The sequence below is a fragment of the Micromesistius poutassou genome (genome assembly GCF_964030765.1).
Source record: "Micromesistius poutassou genome assembly, chromosome: 1".
Taxonomy (NCBI): Eukaryota; Metazoa; Chordata; class Actinopteri; order Gadiformes; family Gadidae; genus Micromesistius; species Micromesistius poutassou.
The window spans coordinates 16,897,911-16,913,841 of record NC_140271.1 but is presented as its reverse complement, the minus strand read 5'-3'; the positions used below and the strand labels follow the sequence as shown (position 1 = coordinate 16,913,841).

At 46.7% G+C, this 15,931-nt stretch overlaps 1 protein-coding gene across 3 annotated transcripts in view; it reads left to right on the top strand.

Annotated features, from left to right (window-relative positions):
- LOC311380671 (trinucleotide repeat-containing gene 6C protein-like) overlaps nt 1-15,931 on the top strand; it is a 103,686-nt gene that overhangs the window by 55,655 nt on the left and 32,100 nt on the right. For 2 of the 3 annotated variants that reach the window (XM_084488404.1, XM_084488403.1), the window contains 2 exons: nt 2,468-2,815; nt 12,870-15,464. In XM_084488404.1, the coding sequence (XP_084344530.1) occupies nt 2,468-2,815; nt 12,870-15,464 (2,943 nt within the window). The remainder of the gene's footprint in view (nt 1-2,467; nt 2,816-12,869; nt 15,465-15,931) is intronic. The other variant, XM_084488405.1, reaches the window with a different exon arrangement.

The following is a 15,931-nucleotide window of genomic DNA, read 5'->3' as shown; positions in this document are numbered from 1 at the left end:
CAATATCCTGAGACCTCAGGCCATATGAACTTTGTTTAAATGACAAAAAGTCAGATATGTAAACTGGTAACCTGCCCATGATAGCTTTGTAGATGAAGATATAAAGGTGACTAAGCCGGCGTGTTGATAGAGATGGCAAGTTCACCTTTGAGAATAATGTACAGTGATGAGTGAGGGGCTTGCAGTTTAAGATGAATCTTAAGGCACCATGATATACAGAATCCAGCATTTGAAGACTCTGAGATTGGGCATTCATGTACAAAAGATCACCATAGTCCATTATGGGGAGAAATGTGGCATCAACTAGTTTTCTTCTAGAAGAAAGAGAAAAACAAGACTTGTTCCTAAAATAAAAACCTAGCTCAAGTTTAAGTTTCTTTACCAGGTTATGTATGTGAGGCTTAAAAGAGAGTTGGTCATCCATTAAAAAACCAAGATATTTTTAGGAAGAAACTTCTTCAATAGTTACCTCCTGAACTGTTCCAATATTCAGGTTTAATTCTCTCTTCCTAGAGTTTGAGAATACATTTGGTCTTTTCCGCATTAAGTACAAGCTTCAGTTGGTGAAGCTGAGCTTACACTTTGTTAAAAGCAGTTTGCAAATATTCAAAGGCCTTGCCTAGCGTGGATGCGCAGCAATAAATAACTATCATCTGCATAAAAATGAAATGATGCATCCTGTACATTCACTCCCACACTATTGATATAGATAGTAAATAAGAGTGGGCCCAGAACAAAGCCCTGGGGGACCCCCTTGCAGACTGACACAAATTTGGATTCTAAGCCTTCAAGTTTAGTAGCCTGAGTCCTATCTGAGAGGTTAAGTGTGAGTATCCATGTTTTTCCTACTTTGTAGCTCGAACGCATGTAGGTTGGAGATGATGTGTTCCCCATTCTGACGTTCCACCTCCAACCATTAACAAACTCAGTATAACACTACACATGTTTGTGATGTTCTTTGCCTGTGTAGTAAATGAGCTAGTCACTTGATGGAATCGGATCGGCGCATACTAGACTTGCGTATTCGCTGATACCCGATACTGCATTTTTGGCAGTATTCCGATACTGGTATCTGTATCAGACTGATATCCGATATCAATATTGGATCGGTGCATCCCTAGACCAGAGGGCAGGGCATTGATGAGAGGTTGAAGTTAGAGTCGTTATTTTAAGATCATCCCATAAGACTCAACTAAACAAATTAAGGTTTCTCTAGCTAGGGATTGTCGTTAGTACACCAATCTCGCGAGTGTGTATGTGTGCACAATACACATAAAGGGATGTGTGAGAAGGCTGTGTGTGCATGTGTGTGAACCACTTCAAATGCGCCGGCCGGCCATCTGCGTTATGTAACTGCGTCATGTGTATGCCGTGGCCTGCATGTGTGCTTTCGCTAATATGATCCGTGCTCTGCTGCCCAGTCTTATGACGGCAGCCAATGGCACAGAGTCATCTAGGATTCTAGGTCACGGAGACAAGCTTTTTGTTATTTCTTACGACCTCTCCCCTAATCATTTGTTAAAAGTTAGATATAGGATGCTGACCTATATTTTGGCCAAGTTGCTCTCTACTGGTGTATCTTCTACACAATGTTTTCTTTGTTCTTGGTAGAGGGTTTGCTGTTAGCCTGTGTTATGATATTTTAGTCCAGGAAAGGCCGCCGAGACAGGATCGCTTTTAACTCACTTTATTTGGTTAAGGTTTTGGTCTATTGTCTATCGTCTATGAAACAAAAGGAGAGGAATGGTATATAACACGCGCGGAGCGTCTCTAAGCTTGGTATCTAGGGATACGCCGCCCAAGAGATTCTGGCCTAAGATGGCGGAGTCCGAGTTAAATAGGCAGGTAGAGGTGGGCGTGTTCTGTGGCTTTAAAAGCCTGCCCCCTTCATCTATGTATGATCAGCTGCTGCCCCCTTGTGGCTATGCGCAAGTGTTACAGCTTATGTTATATGTACTCAGTATTGTGGCTATGGGAGAATATTATGGCTGAAATATGTTACACCTGTATAGGGCTTAGAGTTAGTGGGTGTCATATAATGTGGGCCTGTGCAGCCGTTTTGAGACTATTAATCAGAATATGGGCCATTAACAAAACAATTAACTAGTTTACTTCCGGCATAATTGATTATGTAATATTCAGGTAATTAGCTTGTGATTATCAGATTCATGTCCTATAATCCATTAGTGGCACTATGTGAGTTGTACTTGCTTAAAACCTAAATAACATCGTAATTGTACCGTCTATTCATGGGGAAATGGTCTGCAAAGGGAAGCTATTCACAAAATCACGCTCTTTTATCTTTATAAGTGTGTTTAAAAAATATATGGACTCGTTGAGGACACAAAACGAGGACTAAAGACATCAAGGGTCCAACCTTTTGCAATTTTTTCTCTCTTGTGGATTTTTCTGCTAAATTAGTAATTCACCCACCTCCCTTATTCTCAACCCTCTCCATCATACACAGTGCCAGACTCTGCCCCTGCTCCCTGCGCCCTGCTGTCTGTCGCGACCCCCTGCAGAGGGGATGGCAGCAGCACACCCTACCCAGGCCAGCCACAGGCACCACCAGCACCTCCACCTTCAGCACAAAGCCACCCGCCAAGAGATGTCCCCCCATGCTTCCGCCAACAGGAGCACAAGCAACTGCTGAAGAGAGGCCAACCCCTGCCTCCCAGGCTTTTGACCCTTCCCCCACAAAACCCTGCAGCATCCGAGTCCCACCTGGCAGCGTCGCTGTCGTCTGCAACAACTACAGAGGCGTCAGCAGTAGAAGAACAAGCATCTTCCTCCTCTTCCTTGCCAGCCAGCTCAGGTCAGCCCCATGATGTTCTGGTGGTACTAGTGTTGTTCCCCCCATTACACCAACTTTTGGGTGATGGGGAGGTGTGCTGCGAAGAGTTTTATTTTCGTAGAAGGCAGTTGCACAAAAAGTATTTGTGGCTATTTTAACGTCAGAAAAGTATGAAACGCAAAGCACATATAGCTTTGTGGGCGGATCTCTGGCGCTGTCGCTATTTTAACGGTGGATAAATGACTCTTGCGCCCCACGCAAATCTAAAATGGGTTGGTCTGAAACCCTGTTTTTATTGGCAGGCTTTTATTGGCAGAATCCCGTTGACTTGCACTAGCCTAGCACCAGAGATTTATGCAACTAGAAGGAATTCTGAACAACCCCTTTAAGAGCCAGCGCAATGGAACTTGACGAGTTGATATTTTGACAGCGAGTTTGCAGTCTCTGCTGAGACAGATGCATGACCACATCAATTTCAAACTTTAAATGGCTCAGTTTATGGCCAAATAATAGGCCTAATTCACACATGGAATAGCGTTTTCTTCTCCAACTTCAGAAACACTGAGTCGTCATGTAAATTTCGGCAAAGAGAACTTAAAACATGATATGCGGACGCGGTCCTCGATGGCCGCAACTGTGGGTCTATGTAATGATATGTGGCAATACATTAACAAACATTGTTTGTTACCAGTATTGTATACATTATCGTTATCGACTTGTGTTCAAAATATGCATGTGTCCCCTCGTTAATATACATCGCCATGGACTGTATTGTGTGTTACGTGTTTAGTTTGCGTGTGTTTAAACGGATGGGTGCGCACACACACGCGCACCAAGCATCACCCGCTTTCATTCATTCTTTTAAACACTTACTCGCGGTAAAACTATGTTTTATCACAATCAAATACTCATCAATCCTATCCTTTGTGCTGTTTATAGCCTACATGTGTGTAAGCGTATGTTGCAGTTCCAACCTGCCATGGCACTCAGTGGCGCAATTTTTAGATCGGTAAAATAGCACCAGTATTATTTGCGCCGGAAGACGCCTCTGCTTTTCGCCGTCACGACTCTCCGGGCGCAAGTGTAGTGGTGCGAGTTTGCTGCAGGGGAAAATCAGCTTTGCGCCGGGTGCAGACTAGCAACAATACATGCATCAGTGTAGAAAGTCAATTGCGCCGGGTGCAAGTTAGCACCCTTAGTGTCTTAATTGCGAGAGTTTACTTATGGCAGATTTTAGAGCAATACGAATCACAGAGCAGGTGTTCAATGCTTCCATGTTAGAGTCCTCCTGAGTGTGTGTGGTGATGGCTGGTTCAACCTCTGTGCATTAATGTTCAATGGTGTGAAGACTCACCCAGCCCCCGAGTCTAATCCTTCTGACTGGGGCAAGGTGAGGCTGATTAATCCAGCCATCAACTACACACATTCAACAACGCTTCTTTCACATAGGTCCCTAACCCTGACACAAAAGGTGTCAAGTTAAGGTTCCGAATGTAACCTGGTTTCTATGAAACCCGGATGAGTATTCAAGTCTCAATAAATGCACATGAACTTCAGTTTTACTATGAATGATGTCAAAATCCCTTGGTAAATTATTTAAAATTATGAATCCCAAATTATGAATCTTTTAAATCCATGACATTGTTCCTTGGGCACTTCCCCCACTGCTTGCTGTGATCCCAAAGCTAAATGTTCCCAGATGAGAGTCCCTCTTGCATGCTGGTTCCCTTCTAGCTGCTTAAGTGTGCTCAGCCGTCACGCCTCGGCTCAGGTGGATAGCTCTTGTCTCACCTCCCCTTCTCATGAGGGGGTAGATCCATGTAGAGAGCCTGGCACTGCTCTGTAGCCTCTGGCAGAGGGTGAGCTTCAATCTGGTCCCTGCAGTACCTGCAGAGAGGGAAACCAGACGACAGGGGTAAGCAGCGTTTTGCTTAAACTACCCGTCGAGATACATAACGGGTCGGGATCCAGTTGATGGTAGAATTTTATTTATATTTTTTAATCTTTCTCTTTCTGGGCTGTTTATATTCATGCTGTGTGTGTGTGTGTTCCTTCAGCCTCATCACCCATGTTGTTCTGCTTTTAGGAAAGCTTGGTGTGGAACACAGAGCTGCGTTTCAAGTCAGAGATGCTGTGCCTTTTCTCCGATAATATCCTCATATTCCTTCTCCTTTACTCCAGAGGGCCAAGTCAATTAAGGCCAACTGGTTACTGTTTCCACTTTTCTATTTTTTAATTGTTGGAAGGGGAACAAAGCCCAGAGCTATTTTGCAGCTCTGAGGGGTGGAGCTACATGGTGCTTGCTGTTTGGCTACATGTGTAGTGCTCTCTTAGAAACAATGGAGAGGGAACGGGAGAGGGACAGGGATGAAAGGAAGGCAGAGAGAGGGAAAGAGCAGGACAATGGAGGGTAGAGAGGTAGTGAGGAAGGAAGGAAGGCAGAAGGTGTAGGGGGGAGGTGGATGGATGGATGGAAGAAAGGGAGAGAGGGAGAGATGAAGGAAGGCAGATATACAAAGAACAAGGAACAGAGAGACAGGAAGGTGATGGGAATACAGAGAACATGATCTGGAGGGAGTGAGCGTGGCAGAGGTCCAGTGATGTGGGCTGAAGTGACTCAAGGCTTACGGTAAAAAGCCTGTTCACCCGCCTCTTTTTCACCAGTCTGCTACATGCTGATTGGCTGTCTGAGTCTCCTAAAGCCTTATTTCCACCGGGGACGTATGCGCCGCAGAATGGCTGCGTCCTGTGCCCTGCGTCAATCCCCACCGGGCGCGTAACGGCGGCGCGCGCTGCCTTGCGAGCCAGCCGTATTCACACGAGATCACGCGATAATCCTGAACGTACGCGAGACCCCGCGATAAACTGTGTGGATAAAGGAAATCCTTTCTCACATTGTCTTTATAAAAAGGATGATTGATTTCGTAAATGATTTTATGTTGCTCCACTTCGATAATAAGTCTCTCGTCGTCCATGTTGCCGACCCTCTGAGACCCTTTGATTGATTGACTGCTGACCTGGTGCCACCGGTCATGACATAATGTTGATGTGAAGTTGTGATAGGCTACATGAGCAGAGTATTGTGTTTTATTTTGAAAATTGACCGATGCTCTATGGCTTTTATTATTTCACTTCCTGCCCGGCTCGATCTGCTCTGTGGAAATTGACGCGGTTCAGCAACGGCTCGCGTCAAAAATAGAAGTGCTGCGTAAAGATAGCGCTGCGGCGTGGTGCGCCGCTCCTGGGACGCTGCTGAGACGCTCCGCGGCGCGCCCGGTGGGGATGGGTTCATTGATTAGAGTGGCAGCGATCAGCAGCGGTGACCGCGGCGCTTACGTCCCCGGTGGAAATCAGGCTTAAGGCCAGGCCGCCTTCATACAGGCAACAGGTTGAGATTTTCGGTTGATGGGTGAATTGGGATTCAGCGTTAATTTAGTTGTGTATATTTTTAGATGCCTCAATTACTGCTGATGTAGCAATGGCCAACTGCCGGTTACATTATGCAAAGTACTTTTGTTTTTCATAATACACTGGTACAGTTACATATTTCTTACATTAGTATTCTAAAAGCTTAACACTGACTACTGACTAAATGTGTTGTTATAACTGTTGATATCTTGAAATGTGAAAAAACGTAAATGCAAAGTTGCAGTAAGTCATCAAATAATGCTCACTTATTTGTGAACTATAATATTATCACTTTATTCCTATTGAGGTTTTGGGGTCAAATCTTGACATATGGAATTGATTAATTGTGCCAAGTTGTACGTTATTGTGAAACCCAAACTATGTATTGTTCAGCTGTACAGTAACACCTCGGCCCGTAGCTCCACTCAGCTCCCTTCAAGAACACAAAGCTGTGTATTTATTCCATACTTACTTGAAGGAACACATATATTTCGCTTCCATCTTGACTGCAGTGTGTGACTCCTTCCCTAGTCCACGTGCACCCAGAAAATACCAGGCTTTGCAGTACATGTGCTAGTGCTGGGTCAGTTTGAGGGGTGGGGGGGCAGAGACGTTGCACTCAATGCCTTACCCCCACTCCCTTTCCCCTGAAGCCTACCAGTGTCATTAAAGGTGCGTGTATATGTGCATGTGCATGTGCATGCACACACGTGTGTGTGTGTGTGTGTGTGTGTGTGTGTGTGTGTGTGTGTGTGTGTGTGTGTGTGTGTGTGTGTGTGTGTGTGTGTGTGTGTGTGTGTGTGTGTGTGCCATTGTTGGTCTTTTTTCTGGCGTTTTGCATTGGCTAACAATCCAGATCCTGTGGCCTTTATTGTGTTAACACCTAACACTACTAAGTGTTTAGAGGCCTATTTTTAGACATGCACACATGGAGCCTGACCTGATTTATTTTTTGACACCGGAGGATAAGGCCAAATGTGCTTCAAACTCAGAATCAAGTCAGTCCGAACAATCAGAGCTAAAATACTGTAGTGACCAGGAGCAAGAAGTTTCAGTGTTGCATAGTTTTGTTGTTTATCTTATATTTATCTAACTGTAATTTGTGTACAACATAGTAACAACCGTGTGTTCGTTAAATGACTGAAATATATATTTTATACCTATACATTTTATCATTTACTACATTACTCTTTTTTTTTTGTAGCATCTTTGAAGCTACGAATCCCTCCACGCATGGTGCACCAACCAGGTCTAGAGCCTAACTGCTTGAATCCATATGCCCTGCAGAACCAACCTGGTCTCACAGGAATCTGTGAAACGACCACGGACGCTTAACTCAAAATCTGTGGTGGCCTCACGGAATCACTGATATTTCCATGATATGCCCATGGAATTTGCTCCAATGCAAGTTAATGACTACATTTATCAAAATACTGCAACTTGGATATGCTACCTTTCTGTCTGATTGAATAGTGGTATGGCCGTGGTCTACATTTTTCTGAGAAGGTAAATTTTGGTTATTTCTATGCAATGTCTTTGATCTCACAGGGGCCAACTCTACAGTACAAGAGACTAGAGCTGAACATAAATTATAACCTAGTTCCTCCGGTCACCTGAACAAGCTGCACTTTATATATTTGTTTCATTTAATAATTTGAATGTAAATGCATTAATCTCAAAGCAACCTTTTTACGTGAACAAATGTTTTTTCTATAGATATTAATAAATGTTTTGTACTGTGTATAAAAACATTGCTTCTGTATTTAATCACTCATACTCTTACTTCTATTTGAAATAAGAAATGCCTTCATAAAGAAGGCAGTATGGAACCATATAATATATATTATAACAAGAATAAACTGTAATAAATTTACAGTTTATAATAAATTTACTTTTTTTCTGTTTGTGTGCTCTGGTATGTGTTTCAGTATATGTTTTCTGGCGTGTATTTATTTACTTTTAGTATGTGTGTTTTTGCATGTGCCTGGTATGGGACAGTGAGCAAGGCGTCAGGCAGACTGCGTTTGCATATAGGTTCTGTTTTTGGCCACAAAGCCCAGAAATCGAACGGTGACCTCACTCTTTGTGCCAGGCCGCGCTGATGTAGGGGAGCCGAAGACCCTAGGACCATAATAATCCCTTTGTTCTGTGTTCTCATTGTGCTGTACTGTGGGCGCCTGGGTCGTTAACAATGAGCGCCTTCATCACGTCAGAGACCTTGCCACTTGTTTATCTCTTTGTCTCCCCTGTAACCATTTTGTGTTCGTTACACGTGACCACTGCACTCATGAATACCGACCGCATATCAGACAAATATCGCAAATATTCTGGAGATTCAGTATTTGACGTAAAAGGGGCTTTGCACACTCTGACCTCTTTTGTCTCTTTCTCTCAGTCTCTCTCTCTGATATAGCATTCATATGCACAAAAAATCCTTATATACTGTATATCTGCTTGTGTGTATATTTAAGCAATAGATCACGACAGGCTGTGGTATACGCTCATTATACCACAGTTAAGGGGCGTTGTCCGTCCCGACGCGCAGCGGAGGGGCGGCGACCCCCTTCACTGTGGTATAATGACCGTATATCACTGACTGAAGTGATCTATTGCTTTTATAAAACGGTTACGTAAATATGGCGAAATTAAAGTCATAGACACCCTCAATTTTGAAAAAGCGAGAAAGTCGGAAAAGCATTTTTTTTAACGAATACAGAAAAGTAGTCCCTCCTGGCTGCCGGCAAAGTGTACGGCGGTTGCTATGCAACACACTAGCGTCCTTCAGAGAGAAGGCTAGAGACGGTAGCTTGGTTCGCCGGCAATTTAGCAATTTAGAAGGCTAAATTGCCGGCGACCGTGTGCCTATTGCTTTACAGGCTTTTTTTAGGCTTCAGTGAACTACGCTATCGCTTTTATATATAAATAAACAACAGTTCAAGTTAGGCGCGGAGTGATACTGGACTCTGTAAACTGAACGGGCGTCATAGCTGTGTGTATACGCTCAATATACAACGGTTGGGAACCAATCAGATCGCTTGATTTAGGCCCCCCGTTTTATAAATTTCCATATAAAACATCAGCAGAGGTACAGACGACATGTTTCTTTGTTAGTGTTTTTCTCACACTCTGCCTGTCTCCCCCTGCCCATCATTGCAAACGTTGACCATGGTATTATTTGAAGCAATGCTTATTTTTGTGTTGTGTTCTGATGTTCCAGCTCAGGATTTAGCGATGCTATTGAAAGGATCTTCCCTTTTGCTTTCACTTCCCACTCGTATCTAGAGTGCATAATGAGTCTCTCTATAAACATGTTCTGTTGACCCAGACCTCACACACACACACACACACACACACACACACACACACACACACACACACACACACACTTAGTAAGTAAGAATATTCTCTGTCAGGATATGGCAATAGAGTGTGATATAAATAACGTTGGATTGAAACAAGTGACTGAGAGAACAGAGACAAAGTGTTTGTAACATGATGGCTGTCATTTGGTGACAATATTACTACTCGGTGACAGAAGGGTTGCTTCTGTTAAACACAATCAAATATGTAGGCTGCTTTCAGTTTTTATGACATTTGTGTGACTTATGTGTTGTTTTATACTTCTATAGCAGAACAGTATTTTGCTGTCAGTATTTGTCCACAGTATGAGAATAATAAAGATGCAACAATTGAGGGCGGTGCAGTATGGGGCACGCAGTGTTTAAAAAAAACATTAAAACATATAGCATTTGGGGTGGCTGATTGCAGTTCCGCAAGTAATCATGCGGTGGATGCATGTAGAGGAAACGCCAAGATATGTAACATCAACGTTCCTAATATTCCCTTCATGTAGATTAGAATAAACAACATGCTAGATCTTGTAGAATATATCATAATCTCTTATAATAAAGAGATCAGCTGAGTGAGCTGAGTGAGTGAGTGAGGGAGGAAGGAAGGGGGAGGGACGGAAGGGGGTGTGGATGTTCAGGAGACGGAGGGAGGCTAGGGAAGGGGTTGTGGTGGTGGGGGTGTCTCTTGCTGCAAGAGGGAGCCTGTGCAGATTCTTGGCAGCCTTTAAAAAAAAGAAAAAAAGGAAAGCTAGGCAAGCCTAGCAGACATATTGAGACGAGTATGGCAGCTGCCGCTTCGCACTGAACCTAGTCTGCTTCAGGATGGTCTGCAGGTACCTCTCCACAGGTATTTCAACCCTCTTTTGCACCACTTTCCTGGCTTCTGTCCCCCCCTCCTCTTCCTCCAGCTGTTAGAACAGACTACTGTGCCTCTGCATTGTTTTGGTCCCCCCCCACCACCACCTCAGTTAGTTTTTTTCACTGCGTAAATAAGCCCAAGTTTGGATGAGTGCTACGCCGTAGGGTTGTTGTTCAGAGAGTTTGTATTGCTATTTGTTTTCCTTGTGTGTGTGTCTGTTTAGTTAGTGTAGTTGTCGAAGCAGTGATGCACATGATGGTTATTCTGCCTTTTTTTGGCTCCCTTTCAGGTCTTAGAAAATGGCGGTCTCACACTCGTAACTGGAGCAATGTAACCAAATGGCAAAGCTGTGTGTATGTTATGTGTACATAAATATCAAGTCTACCTCCATTTTTGCAAGCATATTAGGAAGCTTGACTCATCCTGGCTATGCACACCAGTGGGGTATACTACAAACCTCGCTGAACATACCCAGGCTTTCTTGGGAAAACTGATGGATTGACAGAGACGCAACTGGCGATCAGAGTTAAATGGTACTACAACACTCACTTAGGATTTGATTAGTCGAGCCAGGTTTTCTGCTTTAGGTTCAACGCGTGTTCATGTGAAAGGGGCGTTTATCACATCATTTTACTCACCTTTACAAAATGGATAGAGCAAGAGCAGTCTATTTCACTCTAGAGGAACAGATAGTCATAATCAACTCCTATGAGGAGTTCAAAAATCAGATAAGAGCTAGGGGCAACACAATTGCACATACTGGCTAGGGAGGCGTGCTGGCAAAAAATAGCCAATTGTGTAAATTCGTATAAGTGAAAGGATTCTGCATATAGTCTATAAAATAACTATGCCAAATGATGAATTGTTCGCTGTTAATCCCAATAGAGTGATGATGATTTCAAAATGCATGAGCAACGTCCAACCTGCCTTGTTCTATAATTTAGGGAATTCACTTTAAATACACCCTATATTAGAAATGTATCGCATATGCTGTGAGGTAGTGGTGGTGGCATAGTGGATTAATATAAGACCCGAACGCCAGCGACCGGGGTTCAAATCCGCGGGTCCGTCATGCCTTTTACCCCCATAGATGTGGTGCCAGCACGGCCTTGAGAACATGGGTTCAAGTTCAAAATAAGCACAAAAATATAATTCCATAACCTTTAGTGAATAAGTATTCCATATGACATGATTTGTGACTTTTTAAGCTTAACACAAATGTGTGTATCACTTGGGAAATGAACCCCGCACGCAGAAATTCAAGACTGACGCGCTACCCCCACTCCACCACTCTCTCACGGAGACACACTGCGCAACACTAAGCATTGTCTACATAAGGTCCAACGAGGACGATCAAATAGCGAATACCCTCTGATGAGAACCTGTATCTCTCATAAAGAATAATTATCAGGCAATGCCAAGGGATCGTATCTGTCCCGAAAGACCCTCTGTCTCCGGAGAGACCCCTGTATGATGTGGGCTCCGAGGTCCACGGGAAAACCCACAAATGGTGACGACATTGTAAAAAGAGGGGCTAGGAAGCTGCGCACGCCGATCTAACCCGATAGACTAAGCTGAAAACCTGCTCCCAACCAGGTTTGGTTGACCACCATGGTGATACAGCGACACTAAAAGAGAGCGACTTTCGTGTCCCAGCTAACCTAGGCTTTGAGCGCAACATACCTCGCTAACCCACTAATCGAGGTTCGTAGTATACCCCACAAGTTATGCAGGCATGTGCACTGGCAACCAAACGACAACATACTGATGGCAACACAGGAAAGTGGAAGAGGAGGATAGGAAAGTGTGTCGAAAAGGGCACTGGGGATCCTGGCCAGAGTAATGACAGCTGAAGGAAGGAAGGAAACTGGACCAAGATCATTGCTGTTCTTCTGCTAACTAATTTCGGCTCCATAAATCGAGGAAGCACTCTTTTGCTTAAATTCTTGCATGCTCTCTCTGATCTTTATTTGATCTTTATTTCTCCATGTATGCCCTCTTCTTCTCTTTTTAGTAAGCTCTCTTTATTTCTATCTTTCTTGCATTCTAGATTTTTCTGTCTGTCTCTGTCTCCTGACTCTGTGTCCTAGTGATTGGCTGAGCCTAAATACAGCTCAGCTCTTATGTAGTTATGTAGTGTATTACTTAACCATACAGGTTGGCTTCATTGTGCCCTTAAAGCAGCACTGCAGGGGTCAAAGTACAGGAGTCGCATGGCTGCCTCGTCCTCTCATTGGACTCTGTGGGAGGAGCCTCTGGGTTTGCAAGGGCTGCCCTGTGGAGAAGAGGTTTTTGGTCTGAGGTTGCATTACTGGAATGGTGATAATGCTGATATTTTTCATAGTGTTGAGCAAGGCAATTTCATATGTGGTTGGTCTAAATTATATTCAAGCCATTACCATTTCATCACATTGAATATGATAAAAGTTCACCTCCATCTTTGTCTCTTCTGTTGCAGAGCTTCCCCCAAAGAGTGGCCAAGGAGCCCAGTATAGAAGTCCCTTCCGGGGACACCAGCCAGCCAATCAGAGTGTTAGTGGAACATCACTTTCCACCAATCTCAGTGGCTGGGATCAACCAATCATTGACCAGAGGGAGACCGAGGCCTTGCCCTCAATCAACTACAGTGAGAGTCGTAACTCTCAAGGAGGATGTCCTTCGGGTACTGACCCGAGTAATCTGGCTAGAGACAGCAGCAACAGTATGGCCAGTATGGCCACAGGAGCCAATGGCCAGACAGGCAACTTCCCTGCCAGCCACCCAAGCAGCAAGGCCAACTCTGGACCCAGCCCTGCCAATCAAACTGGGGCCAACATACTGTCCAACCAGGCCGCAGCCAATCGCAGCTGGGGATCTGGACCGGGGTCTGCCCATTGCCCTCCTCAGTCCTCAATGGGGGGCGATGGGAAGAGTGACGTCCCACTAGGAGCAGGTGGCAGGGGCTGGGGTTCCTCCTCCTCCACATCCAACTTTAACTTGAATTTGAACCCCAACGCCAACCCATCTGCCTGGCCCGCATTGGGGCATGACGGGGCTGGTACAGGGGGAGGCAGCTCAGGGGGAGAAACAAACTCCAGCTCCCCACCTCAACCCCTACCCACCCTCTGCAATCTAGCCGGGGGCCCAACAGTACAGGCCAATGGCAGCACCGGATCCAACTCCAACGGAAACCCCTCGGGGAGCGGCGGTGCCTGGGGTGGCATGATGCCCTCTGACCCTCCAGAGCCGCACCCTTCCTCATCCACCAATGTGTCTTTGAGCTCCGAACCTCAGAGCCTTAACATGGACGGACCAAATCACACTAACAAGCAGGAGCATCCCAGCCCCATACGCAACATGCCCGGCTGGAGCGGTGCCCCCATGGGTATGGGCCTGCGGGGCCACTCCCAGCCCGGTGCTCCGCAGGTGAACGGAGAAAACGGCAGCGCCACATGGGGCAGCGGAGACCCCAAAACGGCTCCGTCCAAGGAGTCTTCTGGATGGGACTCTGGTTCAAACTGGGGTCTCGGAGGAGGTGTGGGAGGAGGTGTGGGAGGAGGCTCCGGCGGCTGGGGCAAGCAGCAGAGCAGCGGAGACTGGGGTAAGCAAGGTTCCACTGAGGCTCCGGGGGGCTGGGACGCCCCTGGCTCCCCTCCCCAGGATCAGCAGGCCAATTCCTGGGGCAGGGCCCAGACCACTGCAGTCGCCAGTGAGGGCAGCAGTGATAGTGCAGAGGGACTGACCCACTACCCAGAACGGCCTTCCAGGGATGAGGTGCCCCCGGCGCTGCCTGCCACTGACGTCGATCCCAGGGTGCTTTGCAACACCGGCTGGGGTCAGACTCCCGTGCGCCAACACACTTCATGGGACATGATCGAGAAGAACCGCAAGGCAGAGAAAGCCGCTGAATCCTGGAGCTCACGTCCCTCAACCTGCAGTGACATCCAGGGGCCCTCCAACACTAATATGGCACCTTCCCAGAGATCAGACTCTATGATTAAAAATGATGGCCCCGGGCCCCAGGGAGCCCCGGGCTGGGGTGGAGGCATGGCCCCTACCAACCAGACCAGCTTGGGCTGGGGGGATCAACCAAGCAAAAAAAAGCCCCCTGATGGACCTGGGGGATGGGGGAACAACCAGCCAGGAGGAGTCCAAATTAATGCTGAAATGCCGAAAAATGCTGGTCCGGGATGGGGAGAGGAAAAATCTGCTGGCTGGGAGGACCCTCAAAACAAGATGAAGCCCCAAGGATGGAGAGAGCCGCCCAAAGCCTCCCATGGCTGGGGTAATAGCGGAGGAAATGGTGGCGGGGGGGACTGGGAGACAGAAGAGAAGCAGAAGGCAAACTCAAACCCAAACACAGCCTGGGAAGGAGAGACAGGAGGCTGGAAAGAGAATCCCAGAAGCTGGAGCAAACCTGGGGTATCTGGAGGAGGAGTGGCTGGAGGTTGGACAGAGCCAGCCAGCCAACGCCCAACTGGTCCAACCCAAGGATCTGTAGCATCTGGAGGAGGAGGAGGTGGTGGAGGTTGGGGAGAGCCAGCCAGCCAGCGCCCCACTGGTCCAACCCAAGGTTGGGGGGGTAAAAACCCAGATGCGCCCAATGGCAGTGGGGGAAGCGGAGGAGGAGGAGGCATGGGGTCGTGGAGCGGCCCAGGACCAGTTAAGCAGAGCGGCAGCTGGAGTGGGAACAAATTGGAGCCCCCGGGATCGTCGACAGGCTGGGAAGAGCCCTCCCCACCGTCGATCCGCCGGAAGATGGAGATCGACGATGGCACCTCGGCCTGGGGGGACCCCGGCGCCTACAACAAGGCGGTTAACCTTTGGGACCGCAACAACCCAGGGAAGTCCCAAGGTAAGGCAGTCCAGGGGGGACCCTCCAATCCTCCTGCCCCCAGCAGCAATCACGGCCACCACCACTCCCACCCATACCACGGGGGTCCTCCGCCTCCCGCCAGCCACAGCCAATCCCACACCCCTCCGAACCCCAGCCCCGCCAGCGGGCCCATGGAGCCCAGCATGCCTCACCAGACCGGGCCCCCTCCTCACAGCAGGCCTTCAGCCATGAATCAAGGTAGGACAGATGGTTTATTATGTTGGTTTAGAGTTCAAAGACCAGGCCGTAATCTCTCACGTTTTTTTGTGAGATATTGGTTAATACAAAATTATACAAATTATTAAAGAATTGGATGTAGTAGTTTAGTTGTATCATACTTTTACTGCCATGTACAATGCGTCAAATGTCAGGCTTGTGTCTTATCTAACACACAATCTGGTGCTCCCTCTGGTGAGGTGCACTGCAGTCCTTAGCTCAAAGCTGCTGATCCACTTAAAGGTAAAATCTTGACCTAATTTAGCTCCACCCCAGATTACCATCTCCTGCTCCTCCTAATGACTGGTCAAATGAGCCCCTAGTTTCCTCCTCAGATTTCACCACAAGCACGTCCCAAAACGTGCCCTGTAACCCTGGCAACACCATTACCAAACACACACACACACACCCAGTCGGGTAGTCCCGGAAGCGGGGAGAATGTAGCCTGG